Source organism: Somniosus microcephalus, chromosome 14, assembly GCF_052327205.1.
Source record: "Somniosus microcephalus isolate GS21.2 chromosome 14, FLI_Smic_1.0, whole genome shotgun sequence".
Taxonomy (NCBI): Eukaryota; Metazoa; Chordata; class Chondrichthyes; order Squaliformes; family Somniosidae; genus Somniosus; species Somniosus microcephalus.
Window position 1 is genome coordinate 87,061,671 of NC_141000.1, and position 17,399 is coordinate 87,079,069.

Here is a 17,399-nt window from a genome sequence, read left to right on the forward strand (position 1 = left end):
GGCTCAAAATGTTGACGAATTATGTAGAAAGGAATGAACAGATAAAAGCTGGCATCTAACTCCTCCTTCAGTTCTCTGTGTTGCGGATGTCTTGCCAAGCCACCGATCAAACTTACTGTAGTGTATGTAACTGTTCTACCTTTAAGAGCACTATTGTATGTAACCGTCCACCTTTAAGAGAACTATTTTAGGTGTGGCACTACTTTATCTTGGCTGCTGTATACTGTAATACCGACGGTGACCACACCGGTATATAAGTGCTGTGTCAGGATTTATTGGGCAGATTCGCCCTGACCTTCGAATAGTAAAGTCCTGTTAAAGTTACTCTTGTAGTCTGTGTATTAATTCAACATAATACCCACAGACTTTACACTTACCTCCTTGAATGAGAAAGTACCCCCTTGTTGTCGGAGCTATGGCTAATGCATTGTCTGTTTTACTGGGCCCCCTGCTGGCCACCTGTCACATTTTTGGGATTTTTGATCTTTTTGTGATTGAAGGTTCTGGATATGATTCATATTAAAATGTTACTTTGAAGTTAACTTTAACTCATAATGATTTCAAATCCACTCTGCAGCCAGAACTGAAGGTGGGTTTGGAGGAAAGACGTGTATTCAAGCCAAGACAGATGGGGCAGTCTGTGGAACGTTGTTTTCAGTACAGATAACGGAAGCCAATTTAGAACTTGTTGTGTGCCACCCAAATCCATTGTGTCAGGATGATCATATTCAAATTGAGAGCAGCAAGAGATAATAGCTGAGTGCTGCTGGACATCCTGGAGAGATGTATGTAGGACATCTTGGGGAGCAACAGGCTTTCCAATATAAACAGGATGACTTTGAAGTGTCATGAGGGGAATGCATGGCTTGTCTTCTGATATGAAAAGTGCTTGTGTAAGTAAATACATGACAGTAATGACGTTAGGGGCTAGGGTAATAAAACATGGGTAGAGAATCCATTAGCTATAGTATGGAAAGATAACAGTTGGTAAAGCTTTTTCTTTAAAGGGTTTAAGGACAGTTAGTTCAGGAAGTCTTGTTGAAGGGAAGTAGCTTTGAAGTAAAGTACTACAAGTGTTCACATGAAGAGACTGTCTTCAAAGCATTTGGGAATAGATATGTCATGCAGTCTTATCTGTGACATGCACCTTTGATGTAGCCAAAATATATTTATATGGTGTATAAAGGAGCATGGTTTTCCAATAGTAATTCAGAGGGCTCAAAAGATACAAAACTGAAAAGCCACTCTCTCTGTATACAGTTAGGCTGATCACCTTTACTGTGTGTCAATAAAGTCTGCTCCATATACTCCACTGCGAAGTGTCTCGTGCTTACTCGGAACGTGTTGTTGTGAACCAGAGGAGGAAGGAGGCTAACTGCTAACAAGTGCCTCCACCCAAGGAATGGTAACTGGTTTAATTGCAGTCTTACTGGCCAACCCACAGACAGGGAAAGAGTCAGAAGTCAGACTGCTAACCTCTTGTCCAGGGGACAAAGAGGACCGATAAGCACATGTTTTGGGTCTGATATAAAAAGACTTTTGAGGGAGACAGGCTGGAGCCAATAACACATTGATAAAAAAAACTAAGCCCAATTTAGGAACAAAACACTGAAAAATTCCTCTGTGATCCCCCCTTAGGCAATCAAAAACGAGTCCAGGAGATCAAATTGATTTATATTATTTAGTATCTCACCCACCTTTTATAAGACACGATCTCTGCCCCAGGCAGGAACTGGTCCAGTTCTCACATTGCTGGTACGATTGGTATAACTAAGATTCTGGTTAATGGTGACCCACAACATGTTGATTGTGGGAGTCTCAATAATGCTGTAGCCTTTCAGGTTCAGTGAGGTAGTTGGGCAAATTGTTGGGTAGTTGGGGACCACTGGAGGCTGCTCAAAAACTTTCAATTTTCAATCTCCGGCCCACTGCTGGCCTGTTCGTGCCTCCCAGTTTCCGCCAGGTGGTCAGAGTTAATATGGCTGTTTGTCTCCTTGGCTGAATACAATAGCTTTAGTTTGCCCATCTGGTTTCCTGAGAATCAGCCACGGACACCCCAAAACATCGTTACTTGCTTCAGATCACTGCCTGAATCTCTTGCCAGTGTCATAATAGGATTCTCTCATTGAATTTATATCTGGACCAGCATAAATTTGACATGAAGGTCATATTTCATAGAGGCCAAATTGTACTCACCCAACTGAGTACATTACTGTGTAGTTATTCAACATTAATTTCCGATCACTCTTCAGTAACCACCAGCAGGTAAAGGTTTCTTCATTGGGTGATCTACACCGTTCAATTTGTGGCTTGACTGGTGGAGGACCTGCAATAAGCAAAGTTTGGTTAAATTGTACCCTTTTCTTAACCTTCTTTCCACTTGGCAGTTAATAGATGGTAAAATTATCCACAATCCACATTATCGGTGAGTGTTCTCAGTGAGGTGAGAGGGTCTGTGTCCATCTTTTCTCCAGCAGTTGATGGTGATGTGACACCAGACATTGTTACTGGGAGTTGTAAAGGAAGACTGGCAAAATCCCAAGGAATTTGGGCCGCAGCTCCACTTCGCCACCTTCATCCTCAATTTCACAAACACCTCTGTGTTGTCAGCCATGGAGAGTCGGATTCTTCTCCAATTGAATACTGGCAAAAGTGAAGCCCCTCTTGATGCAATCTCGCTTGCTTAGGGGCTGAGACAAGAGGCATACAACCTCAGTATCCTGTTGAACCCTACACTGAGCTTCAAACCCATATCTTATTTAAACTATGACCTCTGCAACATTGCTCAACTCCACCTCACTTCACCCTCCTGCAACCAAAAACCCTCAATCAATGTGTTTTTTACTCAAAGACTCAACATGTACCCCCAGTCCTCGCTGGTCTCCTTAGCTCACCTGCTAAGCTCTGCTGCCTGTATCCTGTCTGTTAGATCCGTGGTTCAGTGGATAAATAATCACACGGATGCTGTACATTAACAAATAACAGATCTTTACTGGAGGAGGGTAATCTCTAGACTGGGGTACAGAGGCATGCGTACAGCTTATATACCGGTGTGGTCACTGCCGGTACTACAGTATACAGGAGCTGTAAAAAGTAGTTCTGACTTAAAGGCACATACACTACAATTCCTCCTTTTTTAGATTAATAATACCCCCTTAATATTCAAATAACAATTACATTTTTACATGTACATTCAATAACAAAAGTCCATTTATAGATTCAGTCTTTGGGGCGGCTTCCTGACCCTTTTGGGATAGCGCCTTTCCAGAGGTTCTTGTTCTTGGTGCAGAGGCGATTCTGACCCCTTTTCATCGGGTAGTTCATCGGGTTCCACTGCTACTGGGTCTGAAGTAGATGCTACCGGTATGTCGGGTTCATCCCCAGGTACTCGAGACATGGGGTTGGCGCATTCCTGTGATGCTAAGATCTGATCGACGTGGCGTCTCACAATGTTCTCCCCGACATCCATGGTGTACATTAATGGCCCCTGCCTTGTACATATCGTTCCGGGTTGCCACTTCTCTGTTCGATAGTCCCGGGCCAAGACTGGTTGCCCTACATTGAAGCTCCTTGTCGGCTTCTCGTTGATGTGCTGGAATTGTTTGTCCTCAACATTTCTTCGCACATTTGGTCTGAGCAAGTCCAGACGAGATCTCAACCTTCGGTTAAAGAACATCATGGCCGGGGTCTGGTTGGTAACTGCATGTGTCGCGTTTCGGTAGACTAATAAGAAATTGTCCAGCTTATGCTGTAGTGGAATTTCCTCGTCACACATGGCCTTTATCGCCTTCTTAAAGGTTTGTACGAACCACTCAGCCAATCCATTGGTGGCTGGATGATACAGGGCGGATGTGTAATGCCTTACCCCATTCCTTTTCATGAATTTTGGAACTCGTCGGACACAAACTGTGGTCCATTATCAGAGCAGATCTGCTCTGGCAAACCGTTTCTGGCAAATATGGTCCGTAGGACTGCAATCGGTTTCTCTGTAGTGGTTGAAGACATCTTTATCACCTCAGGCCACTTTGAATGAGCATCCACTGCTATTAAGAACATTGAGTCCATGAATGGACCAGCGAAATCAATGTGCACCCGTTGCCATGGAGAGGAGGGCCACTCCCATGGGTGTAGAGAGGCATGTGGTGGTGCATTTTGGACCTTCTGGCATCCTAAGCAGCTCTTCGTTAGGTCTTCGATTTGTTGATCGATTCCCGGCCACCACACATAAGCCCTAGCAAGGCTTTTCATTATTACTCCCCCCAGATGACCTTCATGTAGCTCATTTAGCACTATCTCCCTTAACTTGGGTGGAATCACCACTCTGGCTCCACACATCACTGTCCCCTGGCATACTGACAGCTGTTCTCTTCTGGATGAGAATGCTGGCAACAGTGAGTCGCCTTGTGTTGGCCATCCCCTCACCGTCAATTCGTATACCCGTGACAGCGTCGGATCATTGCGGGTCTCCTTCTCTATATCCGCGTTTGTTACTGGCAATCGTTCAATTATCAACGAATAAAATATCTCGATAGGGTCCACTGCTGGTGCTTCCTCCACCGTAGGCAGTGGCAGGCGCGATAGCCCATCAGCGTTCCCATGCTGTTTCGTGCCTTTATATTCTATTTCATATTGATTCGCCCCTAGAAACAGGGACCATCTTTGTAACCGCTGTGCAGTCATTACTGGCACGCCCTTCTTAGGATTAAAGATGGAGACAAGTGGTTGGTGGTCAGTCAGCAAGGTGAACTTCTGCCCATGCAGATATTGGTTGAATTTTTTTACTCCCCATACTAGGCTGAGGGCCTCCCTGTCAATCTGGGCGTAGTTGTGATCCGCTGAGGTTAGTGACCGAGACACAAAGGCTACTGGCCTCTCCAACCCGTCTGGGAATTTGTGCGACAGCACCGCTCCAATGCCGTAGGGTGATGCATCACATGCCAAACAAATTGGTAGTGCTGGGTTGAAATGGGCCAACACCTCTTTTGATGTGATCAATTCTTTACACTTCTGGAAAGCTCATCTACGTTCGTCATCCCACTTCCATGGTACCCCTGTTTGCAGTAGGGTGTTCAGCGGGTGTAATACCGTAGACAAATTTGGTAAGAACTTGTGATAATAGTTTACCAGCCCGAGGAACGACCTCAGTTGTGACACATTTTCCGGTGCTGGAGCCTTGACTACTGCCTCAATCTTATCAGGGGACTTATGTAACCCCTCTTCATCGATGACGTGGCCGCAATACGAGATCTGTTTCTGGAAAAACTCGCACATGTGGCGATTAGCTCATAGCCCATATTCCTTTAATCTGGCGAGCACCTTCTCCAAGTTAGCGAGGTGATCACCGTCATTTTCGCCCATGACCAAGATGTCGTCCAAATAACACTGGGTCCCTGGAATCCCTTGCAGGACCTGATCCATCGCCCTTTGCCAGATAGCTGGAGCCGAGGCTACTCCAAACACCAGCCGGTTGTATTGATAGAGACCTTTATGGGTGTTGATCGTAAGGTAATGTTTCGAAGCTTCTTCTACCTCCATTTGCAAGTACGCCTGGGCTAGATCAATTTTGGTGAAGCGTTTACCACCAGATAGCGAGGCGAAAATATCCTCAATTCGTGGAAGCGGATATTGCACCGTGTGAAGGACTGGGTTCACTGTCACCTTAAAATCCCCACAGATGCGGACCTTCTTTGGTTCCCCAGGCGTATTACTCAACAACCTCTTCATTACAGGAACGATGGGTGTAGCCCACTCGCTCCAGTCCACTTTGGACAGTACTCCTGAACGTTCCAACCCTTCCAGCTCTGCTTCAACCGCTGGTCTGATCACATAAGGCACTGGTCTGGCCTTCAGAAACTTTGGGCTTGCATTTTCCTCTATTTTAATTGTTGCTGTTATTCCTTTTAGTGTTCCTAGTCCCTCCTGGAACACTTCTTTTGCGTCAGTTAGCATTTTTGACAGTCGTCCAGGTGTGACGTCGTCATCCTTTTTGGCCTCAACCTTCAGTGCCTGTATGGAATGCCTATCTAATTGTATCTTTCGGATCCATTCATGTCCTAGCAGTGGTGGTCCTCCATTTGGCAATACATATATATCCATTTTAGGTATTTCCTGACCTTTATATGTCACTTTCACCCTTATTTTCCCTTTGGGGTAGACTTTTTGCCCCGTATACGTCTTCAAGACAATCTCTGTAGCTTTCAAGGGAATGTGTGAAAATAGCCACTTGTAGTCTCTTTGATTTATGACTGTTAGAGCTGACCCTGTGTCCAATTCCATTTCCACTTGGACTCCGTCTATCTTGAGTGTAACCCAGATAGTCTGGTGATCCTCCATTTCGGTTACATTATGTAGTTTCAGACAACCCAGCTCCTTGCTTCCGGAGTCTGTGTCACTTTTTTGTTCGTCTGAACCACTGTCCATCACCTGGTGTACCTTTTTGTACTTCTCCTGTGGAGATTTCTTACTGTTGGTTTTCTTCCCAGACCTGCAGACTCTTGCTATGTGTCCTGCTTTCCCTGCTATGTGTCCTGCTTTCCCACACTGTCTGCACACTTGGTCCTTGAGCCAACAATCTTTCTGGTCATGTGTTCTTCTACCGCAGCGATAGCACTTCCCTGTTCCATAGGTCATTTCGTTGGTGCCATATTCTTGCGGTCTCCGTTGTATCTCTGCAGCGCCCCTTGCGGCTGCTTCGTGTGATACTGCCATACTGAAAGCTTTGTCCAGCGTAAGGTCCTTTCCTGATAGAAGCCGTTTCTGGGTTCCTTCACTTTGTAGCCCACACACAAACTTGTCCCTTAACGTGTCTGCTAGTCCCGCTCCAAACTGGCAGTATTTCGATAGCTTGCGCAGTTCCGTTAGGTACTCAGCATTGCTTTCGTCTTTGTGTTGGTTCCTTTTATGGAACTTAAATCGTTCTGCTATCAGCAGCGGTGTGGGGTTTAAGTGGTCCTGTAGGATTTCTACTATGCTTTCAAAATTCTTGTTTACCGGCTTCTCTGGGGTTATTAGATTTCGCAGTAACCCATAAGTTTTTGCACCCATGGAATTTAACAGAACCAGTGCTTTATTAGCATCTGGCACTTCATTCGCCCTGCAGTACACCTCAATACGTTCCACATATGTCGCCCAATCTTCGACTTCATTGTTGAACGTAGAGATACTGCCACTCTTCGGCATCCTTGTTTGTGCGTTAACTCTCACCAATGGCGCCTCCCGCGCTTCCCCTTCTTCTCCGCTGGCACAAAATGGCGTCTCCCGCGCTTTCCTTCCTTCCTGCGCTCGCCCGTCTTCTCCGCTGCGGCTTCGCAAAATGGCGTCTCCCGCGCTCTCCCTGCTTCTCCGCGGCTCAATGGCGTCTCCCCTTGCTTCGCCCCGCGGACCCTGCTCAGCCTGTGATCCCTGGCTGTGCTCTGCGCGTTCTTTTGATATTTGTTGACGCCGCTCAGTCTAGAACCCGGCTGTTTCTTACCCTCTCTCTCTCTGGTTTGCAGTATTTTCCCTCGACACCGCTCGGTGATCAACCCCTGGCTGCGCCCTGCTCTCTTCACCCTCTTTCTTACCCCGTCGATGCTGCTCGGCTCTCTCTCTCTGCCGTCGGTCGGCTCCAGCCGCCGCTGCTCGGGAAGGGTCTGCTCTGGACCTGTCGTCGGTCTCTTACTGCTCGTTGTGGCTGGGGAACCAAGCCCGGCTCTCCACAGCCTCCCCAGCGAAGTTGGATCTCTGCCTGACTGCTGGGCAGTTGCTCGCGGTCGACACCCGTGTTCCTGGACTTGACTATTTTTTATTTTTTTTATGTTGCAGGTAGATTCGCATCGACACTCGTCGCCACTGTTAGATCCATGGTTCAGTGGATAAATAATCACACGGATGCTGTACATTAACAAATAACAGGTCTTTACTGGAGGAGGGTAATCTCTAGACTGGGGTACAGAGGCATGCGCACAGCTTATATATCGGTGTGGTCAGTGCCGGTACTACAGTATACAGGAGCTGTAAAAAGTAGTTCTGACTTAAAGGCACATACACTACACTGTCCTACGTGGTGAACTGCTCACCCATCACCCCTGTCTTGCTGTTCCCTCAAGGCATTGAATTCAAAATCATTGTTCTTGTTTCTAAATCCCTCCATGGCCTCGCTTCCACTTGTTTCTGCCATCTCCTCCAGCCCTTATATCCAGCCCATACTCCAAAGGCTTCTGAACCGGGCCTCCTGTGTAACCGCCCACCCCACACCTCCCCCACCACGCACTGTTCCTTTCTTGGGGGAAGAATCTTCAACTGTCTCAGTCTTACAATCTGGAACTCGCACCCTAAATCTCTTTGCCTTGCTGTTCCTCTCCCTGCCTTTAACAGCCTCTTCAAAACCCATCTGTTCAGTCAGTTATGTCTCCTAATTCTTCTATTCCTGCTTGGTGTCCATGCCTTCCTGTGTGTCTTAGGGTGTTTATTATAATAAAGGTGCTATTCAAATGCAAGTTGTTCAAATTTACTGGTTACAATAATATTTTTGAAATCTGGAGATTTCCATTTACTCTCATTTTCAATCCCAGATCACAAATTAAGGGAAGATTTGTTCCAGTACAGTTCAATCTATACGCTCAAAGTAATCCTTGTTCGGTTGGGTAACTTCAGCAAAACAAAAAAAATCATCTTGACCAACCCACCTACTAAATTGGAAACGAGACAGAATTTGTGGCCTAATTTCTCAGTACAAGTATAAATCAAACACTAGCTAAAATCCCCAGGGATCCTCCATCACTTTCCTTGTGCTCCTTTGAGATCAACCTGCTCCTTCATTCTTTTTATTTTCAAAAAAGATACAGAATAATCAGGTAATGAACAGGCTCTGTCAATGATGATTTATGCTCTGTGGTCCAGAAACAACCTGTTGTCAAAAATTTTGACTAAATTGAGTTAGAATCATATTAGCTTCCTATACAATGAGGTCCAAGGTTGTCAGATAGTAATAAAATATCAGAACGATTATGTCAAATGGATTTTTCCCCATACTGATGTGCCTATACTTTTAGATGGTTTTTGTCTTGGAATTAGATGCAATAGAACGTTCATGATGTACCCAAATTATTACCTTCCTGATTAACTACCAGAATTTTCCCAGGGCAAAACTTTGCGTGGCATGTCAAAGCTATATCAAATTTCTTTCGTTTTGGCTAAAAATTCGGTTGCGTACAGCCCGTTGTTTGGGCGCTACGGGTGCCATTTGTGTTGAAAATAGCGTCCGAGCAGCACGAGCACACTTCTGGTGCGGGCCGCGCCAGATCCCATTTTGGTGAGGACATTAGCGGCGGTGCCGTAAGTATGCAGAGTACGCAGATCGTGACGTCAATCAGCGTGTAACACTGATTTGACGCCTGCACTATCATTTTCAACCTCAACACTGGAGATAACACCCTCTCTTAACCTCGCACAGCTGAACATGCAGCAGGAAGGACCCCCCATCAGCGCTGTTTAAAGGCATCATCACCTACGTACAGGTTAGTTGCGGATTGATTTCTATTAGCTAGTTCTGAATTTGTAGAAGTGTTTGCTGCTTTCTAGACTTCTTTAAAGTTGCCTAAAGTCTACAAGGAGTGGTGTGGCACGTGCTCAAGAACTTAGTACTGATTTGCAAGGGATTGCTCCCAGATATAGGTACAGTAATTTGTATCCCCCTTGGCCTGCAGTATGACAGGGAGAAAGAGCAAAGGTGACACAAGCTGCTGGAAACATACACTGAAACATACAAAATTCTTACAGGGCTTGACAGGGTAGATGCAGGGAGGATGTTTCCCCTGGCTGGGGAGTCTAGAACCAGGGGTCATAATCTCAGAATAAGGGGTCGGCCATTTAGGACTGAGATGAGAAGAAATTTCTTCACTCAGAGGGAGGTGAATCTTTGGAATTCTCTACCCCAGAGGGCTGTGGAGGCTGAGTCATTGAGTATATTCAAGACAGAGAGCGATAGATTTTTGAATATTAAGGGAATCAAGGGATATGGGGATAGTGCAGGAAAGTGGAGATGAGGTAGAAAATCAGCCATGATCTTATTAAATGGCGGAGCAGGCTCGAAGGGCCGAATGGCCTACTCCTGCTCCTATATCTTATGTTCTTAAGAGGCAGGAGGAGGAGGGGGAGAAGGCCTCTCAGCAGGAGGCCATATCCACCCAGGGTCTTCAGGGAGCAATTCTCCTACCTCATCCTCAGCAAGAAACAGTGCATGTGACATCTCTGCTTCACTAAGGAGGTACTCACTGAAATCTGTCACCTGCTGCAGGCAGACCTGCAGCCTCAGAGCAAGATGAGGACAGCATTGCCAGTGGCTGTAAAGGTGAGCGTGGCTTTGAACTTCTTTGCCTCGGGTTCCTTTCAGGCTGGAGTAGGCGACATCTGTAATATCTCCCAGTTCGTCATGCACTCTAGTGAGGTGAGTGAGGCTCTGTCAGCAAAGTGAGCTAACACATTTCATTCTGTCTTGCCAGAGAGAAGCAGGCAGAGCGAGCATATGGCTTTGCCAGGATAACAGGCTTCCCCATGGTGCAGGGTGCCATTGAATGTACACACGTCGCTTTGCAGGCACTGCATCTCAATTTGGAGATGTACCTCAAATGGAAGGAATTCCACTCCCTCAATGTCCAGCTGGTGTGTGGCCATACTCAGTGCATCATGCAGGTCAGTGCTCAGAATCCTGGCAGCAGTCATGATGCCTTCATTCTGCGGCAGTCTCCTGTACCATCAGCATTTGAGCCACCGCGACAAACCAGAGGGTGGTTATTGGGCGATAAGGGCTATCCACAGACCACCTGGCTCATGACTCCGCTGCGCAACCCACACACACGTGGGCAGCATGCATACAATGAAAGCCATGCTGCCATACGGAATCTGATAGAGCAGACCATTGGCTGTCCTTAAACAACTCTTCCGCTGCCTGGACTGCTCTCCCCAGGGCACGTCTCAAGATACGTCGTGGTCTGCTGCATGCTCGACAACCTCGCCATCATGAGGGCACAGCCCTCGCTGATGTGCCTTCAATAACTCAAAGACAAGGAATTTAAAGGATTCAACTAAGGCTTTTAATCACTAAGAACATAGCAGCATTACAGGTCTTCCCACATCGGGTGTCTGGTAGGAATGACTCATCCAGCTCCTGAGACCTTTATATGGCAAAAGACAGGGGCGTAGCCAATACACACAATAGGAATAAAAGGGGGCGGTTCACACAATACAAGCAGGTGAAACACACAGGTAAAACACATAGGCTGATGAAGGCATATATTTCATCACATTCACACCTTCTACAGATTTAGTCTGTCCGGGGGTGTGATAGTCCTTCCTGAACGTCACAACAGTACCTCGGGTTCCGACCGGGAGTCCGTGGTGCCTTCCTGGGCATACCCATGTGCTGGGGTTGTTGCAGGTACTGCTGGGGGTGGTGATACCTCTGGGGATGGTGGAGGTTCTTCTGGGGGTGGTGGTGATGGGTCATCGTCGTCGCTTCCTGCTGAGGCGAGGTCCTTTATGGACACGGTGTCTTCACGCCCGTCGGCGTGCTTGATGTACGCGTACTGTGGGTTTGCGTGGAGTAGGTGTACTGCCTCCACGAGGGGATCCGTTTTGTGGCCCCTCACATGTTTCTGTAACAGGACTGTCCCTGGGGCGGAGAGCCACGAGGGTAGGGATACTCCTGAGGTTGATTTGTGGGGAAAAACAAACATCTTCTCGTGAGGAGTGGCGTTAGTAGCAGTACACAGTAGCGACCTTATCGAGTGGAGTACGTCTGGGAGGACCTCCTGCCAGCGGGAGGTGGGGAGGCCTTTAGACCTTAGTGCTAAGGTGACCGCCTTCCACACTGTCGTGTTCTCCCTCTCCACTTGCCCATTACCCCGGGGGTTATAACTAGTGGTCCGACTCGTGGCTATCCCCTTTGACAGCAGGTATTGGCGCAGTTCATCGCTCATGAACGACGCTCCCCTGTCAGTGTGGATGTAGTTGGGCATGCCGAACGTGCAAAGCAGGTTGCCGAGGCACTTGATGACCGTGGCACTGGTCATATCTGGGCAGGGGTAAGCGAATGGGAAGCGGGAGTACTCGTCCACAATGTTGAGGAAGTACACATTGCGGTCGGTGGAGGGGAGTGGTCCCTTGAAATCTAAGCTCAGGCGCTCGAATGGCCGTGTAGCTTTGATCAGGTGGGCTCGGTCGGGCCTGTAAAAACGGGGCTTACATTCCGCACAAGTGCGGCAGTCCCTGGTCATAGACCGGACCTCCTCGATGGAATAGGGCAGGTTACGGGATTTTATAAAGTGGAATAGCCGGGTGACCCCCGGGTGGCAGAGACCATTGTGGAGGCCCTGTAGCCTGTCCCCTTGGATGCTGGCACACATCCCTCGTGATAGGGCGTCGGGGGATTCGTTGAGGGCCCCCGGCCTATATATTATGTCGTACTCAAACGTGGAGAGTTCGATCCGCCACCTGAGAATTTTGTCGTTCTTGATCTTCCCCCTCTGTTTGTTGTTAAACATGAAGGCTACCGACCGCTGGTCGGTAAGCAGGGTGAAGCGTTTGCCGGCTAGGTAGTGCCTCCAGTGCCGCACTGCCTCCACTATGGCCTGGGCCTCCTTCTCTACCGAGGAGTGCCTGATCTCGGGCCCTTGGAGGGTTCTTGAGAAAAAGGCTACGGGCCGCCCATCCTGGTTGAGGGTGGCTGCTAAAGCGAAGTCGGACGCATCGCTTTTGACCTGGAAAGGGATGTTTTCGTCCACTGCCCGCAGCGCGGCCTTCTCAATGTCATGTTTAATGCTGTTGAAGGCGGCGTGGGCCTCGGCCGTGAGCGGGAAGGACGTTGATTTCAGGAGGGGACGGGCCTTGTCGGAATAATTGGGGACCCATTGGGCGTAATAGGAGAAGAACCCCAGGCACCTTTTCAGGGCCTTGGGGGTGTTTGGTAGGGGTAGCTCCCGTAGGGGACGCAATCGGTCGGGGTCCGGACCGATTTCCCCGTTTTCCACCACGCAGCCCAGGATACAGAGGCGCGTGGTGCTAAAGACACACTTATCCTCGTTGTAGGTGAGATTGAGTCTGAGGGCGGTTTTCAGAAATCTCGCGAGGTTCGAGTCGTGGTCTTGCTGGTCGTGGCCGCAGATGGTGACGTTGTCTAGTTATGGGTAGGTGGCTGTTAACTGGTTCTCATCGACCATGCGGTCCATCTACCGCTGGAAGACCGAGACCCCGTTCGTTACCCCAAAGGGGACTCTGAGGAAGTGGTAGAGACGTCCGTTCGCCTCGAAGGCGGTGTATGGACGGTCCTCCGGCCTAATGGGGAGCTGGTGGTATGCCGATTTTAGGTCGATGGTGGAAAACACCCAGTATTGCGCGATTTGGTTAACCATATCCGCTATGCGGGGCAGAGGGTAGGCGTCTAGCTGGGTGTATAGATTAACCGTCTGGCTATAATCTATCACCATCCGCTTCTTTTCGCTACCCTTAACTACTACTACCTGGGTGTGCCACGGGCTGGTACTGCATTCGATGATACCCTCCCGCTTGAGTCTTTCTACTTCCGACGCAATGAACCGTCTATCCTCCCAGCTGTACCGCCTACTCTTGGTCGCTATGGGTCGACAGTTGGGTGCGAGGTTGGCGAACAGAGAGGGCGGCTTGACCTTCAGGGTAGCCAGACCGCACACTGTGAGGGGCGGCTGGGACCCACCGTAGGTAAGCGTGATACTTTGGTGGTGGCACTGGAAGTCCAGACCCAAGGTCACGCTCACACAGAGATCTGGCATTATCAGTAGTTTAAAATCCCTGTAATCATTGCCTTTTACCGACAACATAACCGCGCAGAAACCTGTAATTTTTGAGGTATGAGTCTTATCGGCCATGGCGATTTTGCCCTGTGTGGGGACTATCGTTAGAGAAAGTCGTTTTACCAGGCTAGGATGAATAAAGCTTTCGGTGCTCCCGCAGTCAATCAAGCATTTAACCTTGTTCCCGTTTACCTCTATGTCCATCATCGATTTAGACAACGCATGTGGCCTGGATTGATCCACTGTGATCGAGGCCACCAGTGGGTCCTGGAGGTCCGTGTAGTCGGGGCAAGATGGTGGACTCCATGAGGGTGGACAAGATGGCTTCCAAGATGGCCGCTCCCACGGCGCGCATGTGGCAGTGGTGGAGTTGGAGGCGGGGTTCCCTCTGCAGACTTTGCTGAAATGTCCTTTCTTCCCGCATTTAAAACAGGTGGTGCCCTTCGCTGGGCACAGATGCCTGGAGTGTTTGTCCTGGCCGCAGAAGTAGCATTTCGGGCCCCGATGCATTGCGGCAGTAGTGGGGCTCCTGGGTGGAGGCTGGGGCTCCGATGGTGCTGGGCTGGCCGGAGACCTGGGAGGTGAAGATGGCTTCCAAGATGGCGGCCCCCACGGCGCGCACGAGGCGGAGTGGGCCGCGTGGCCAGGGGAACAGGATTCAGAGTTCCTCTGGGCCATATTCAGCGATCGCGCTATATCTATAGCCTGTTTTAAGTCCAGTCCCTCCTTTTCAAACAGTTTCTGCCGAATATAATTTGAACTGAGGCCCGCAATAAGGGAGTCTCGAATCAGCTCCTCCGTGTACACGATGGCAGACACGGCCTTACAGTTACAGTCTCTGCCCAGTACTTTTAGGTTTAGTATAAAGTCCTCTAGTGACTCACCATGCCACTGCGTGCGAGTAGTCAGAAGATGCCTGGCGTACACCACGTTTATTGGCCGCGCGTAGTGGGCCTTCAGGATGGTGCAGGCCTCCTCGTAGCTGGTGGCATCTTGGATGAGGGGGGAGACCCGATGGCTCACCCAGTTTCGCAGGATTCCCAGTTTCATGTCTCCGGTAGCGGTTTCGGCTGCGGCTATGGCAGTGGATGAGTTTGCAATGAAAAATTCGAAGCATTGGAACCAGTGTCCGAACTGTGTGGCTGCGTCTGAGGCATGGGGGTCCAGATCCAAGCGCTCTGGTTTCAGGAGTCAATCCATCCTGGTGTTTTAGTGATTAAAATTGATGTGCCTTCAATAACTCAAAGACAAGGAATTTAAAGGATTCAACTAAGGCTTTTAATCACTAAGAACATAGCAGCATTACAGGTCTTCCCACATCGGACGTCTGGTAGGAATGACTCATCCAGCTCCTGAGACCTTTATATGGCAAAAGACAGGGGCGTAGCCAATACACACAATAGGAACAAAAGGGGGCGGTTCACACAATACAAGCAGGTGAAACACACAGGTAAAACACATAGGCTGATGAAGGCATATATTTCATCACACTCGCCACCAGGCATACAGCTACCAGCTGAGGAGGAGGAGGAGGAGGCAGAGGAAGAGGAGGAGGAAGGGACGAGGCAACCCAGACAGCCCCTTTCTACCCGGGCTGTCTGCAATCGACTCATTCGACTGCGGTACCAGTGAATGCAAGCCCAATAGTCCCACACCTTACCTTCCCTCTGTTACTGACCATCACAGTGTCCTCTTGGCCACGGTCCTACAATAAAAGCCACCACAAAACAAACATTCCAAACCAATTTTATGAATCAAACCATTATGAATCAAACCATTTCATCCAAAAGTCAACTAATCACCCTTGTGCATTCCCTAAGTGCCTGTCTTCCGTGTGCCTTTGCCTGTCCTGGTGCTCCTATGCAGTGCTACCCCAGTGGCTGCAGCATGGCTGGTGGAAGACTGCTGACTTTCAGTGGGGAAACTGCAGATGGCCTTGTGGGATGACCTCGAGTAGCTCTGGGCATAGTAGGCTCAGCTTTGGACTGCACTACCTTGGCATGGATGGCAGCAGTCTGGGCTGGCTGGCTGACAGGCAACAGCAAGGGCACTGGAGGAGTGGCAGTGGTGGGAGGACGAATGCCGTCATCCTGAGAGAGGACAGCAAGTTCGTCCTCCACGGAGCCACTGCCACACCCCGGGGCAGTGCCTCAGCCATCCTGGTAATGTGCTGGAGGACAGATTGCTGGACTGCTGTGACACCCTGCAAGTCCCTTTGAACACTGCCAACCACAGCCATGATGGCAGCAGTCTGTGCGTGCATTGCAGCACTCAGACGTTGGGTGGCTTCTGCTTGTGCTGCAATGGAAGCTGAGTAATCGGCCATCAGACGCTGCATGATGTTTGGGTCCACAAGTGCGCTAATGGATCTGCCACCCCTTCCATGCTGGAAAGCATGGGCTCCAAGCTCTGTGCAAAGCCCTGTGCAAGGTTGGAGCTGAACCCTTTCCCCCTGCCCTGGCTGCAGCCCACTCGTGCCCGGTGACTCAGCACGTGCAGATCCCGCCTCTAAGCTACCCTCTGAAGTCCGCGCAGTGCCTATATCTGAGCTGGTGGTTGCGAGTGTCAGATCGAATGATGGTTTTCTACTTCATCATCACTCTCCTCTTCCTCCACTGCCTGGCCAGGTTGGATTTCCTGGGTCTCTGAAATGAGAAAGGCACAAGGGTAGGGTTGTGGTGATGGTGGTGGGGTGGCGGCGGGTGGGTGGAAAGGAAGAGGTGCATGCTTACAACATGTGCGGCTTGTAAGTGACAAGTGATTGTAGGATGAGGGGTAAGTGGGGGATGCAAGAAGGAGGATTAGGTGTGAGCATACCGTCATGTTCAATGGTTTCTGCACTGCCGCTGGCCACAGCCTCAGTCACAGCCACTCCAATTATGCCGAGCACCGTCTCCTCGAGCGAGGTCAGTATATGAACACGCGCCGGTCCCCCTCTGGCTAGCTGCCGCTCCCTACGGTTGTGTGCCACCTTGTCCAGGAAGAGAGAGGGAAGTATGTCAGTGAGTGTGGTTCAATGTGTTTGGGTGATGTGGCTGTCATAGTTGAATAGTCGCCAGTGTGTGCAAGTTGGGAAATGTGGGTGTGAGGCTTGCAGTTGTGGTAAGTGTGTGAGGTTGAGGTGGAGCATATGAATTTGAGGTAAGAGTTGTGTTTGGTAGAGATTGTTGGTAGGTGAGTAATGGGAGTGTGGTACATTGAGCAGTGTGTGAGGCTAGAGGTGCAGATTGTGAGATGTGACATTTGAAGATGCATTCACTGACCATGATCATGACCATGAGCACAGCATCCAGGTCCTCGGGGCAACACTGTTGCCACTGACCTCCCTGGCTATCTGTTGCCACTGCCTTTGCAGTGTCTGTCTGCAGGGCCTCCTGGCCCCCTGTGGAAACAGGACCTCTCTCCTCCTCCCCACCTCCTGTACTAAGGCCTCCAGGGCTGTGTCTGAGAACCTTGGAGCACTCTCTCTGGCCTGTTGTGCCATTGCTGAATGTTTCCCAGTTCAAACTGCCTTCTAGAGTGACTTGCAGCACCTGGCCTTGTCAAAAGTTTGCAACCATCTTCAGCCAGAAGTGCCGAGTGGATGATCTATAT

General features: G+C 49.3%; 1 protein-coding gene across 1 annotated transcript in view; it reads right to left on the reverse strand.

Moving 5' to 3' along the window:
* crfa4 (cytokine receptor family, class I receptor 4) overlaps window positions 1-17,399 on the reverse strand; it is a 142,780-nt gene that overhangs the window by 82,278 nt on the left and 43,103 nt on the right. Inside the window, 1 exon segment of the mRNA XM_086006068.1 lies at window positions 2,197-2,379. Within this exon segment, the coding sequence (XP_085862194.1) occupies window positions 2,197-2,379 (183 nt within the window).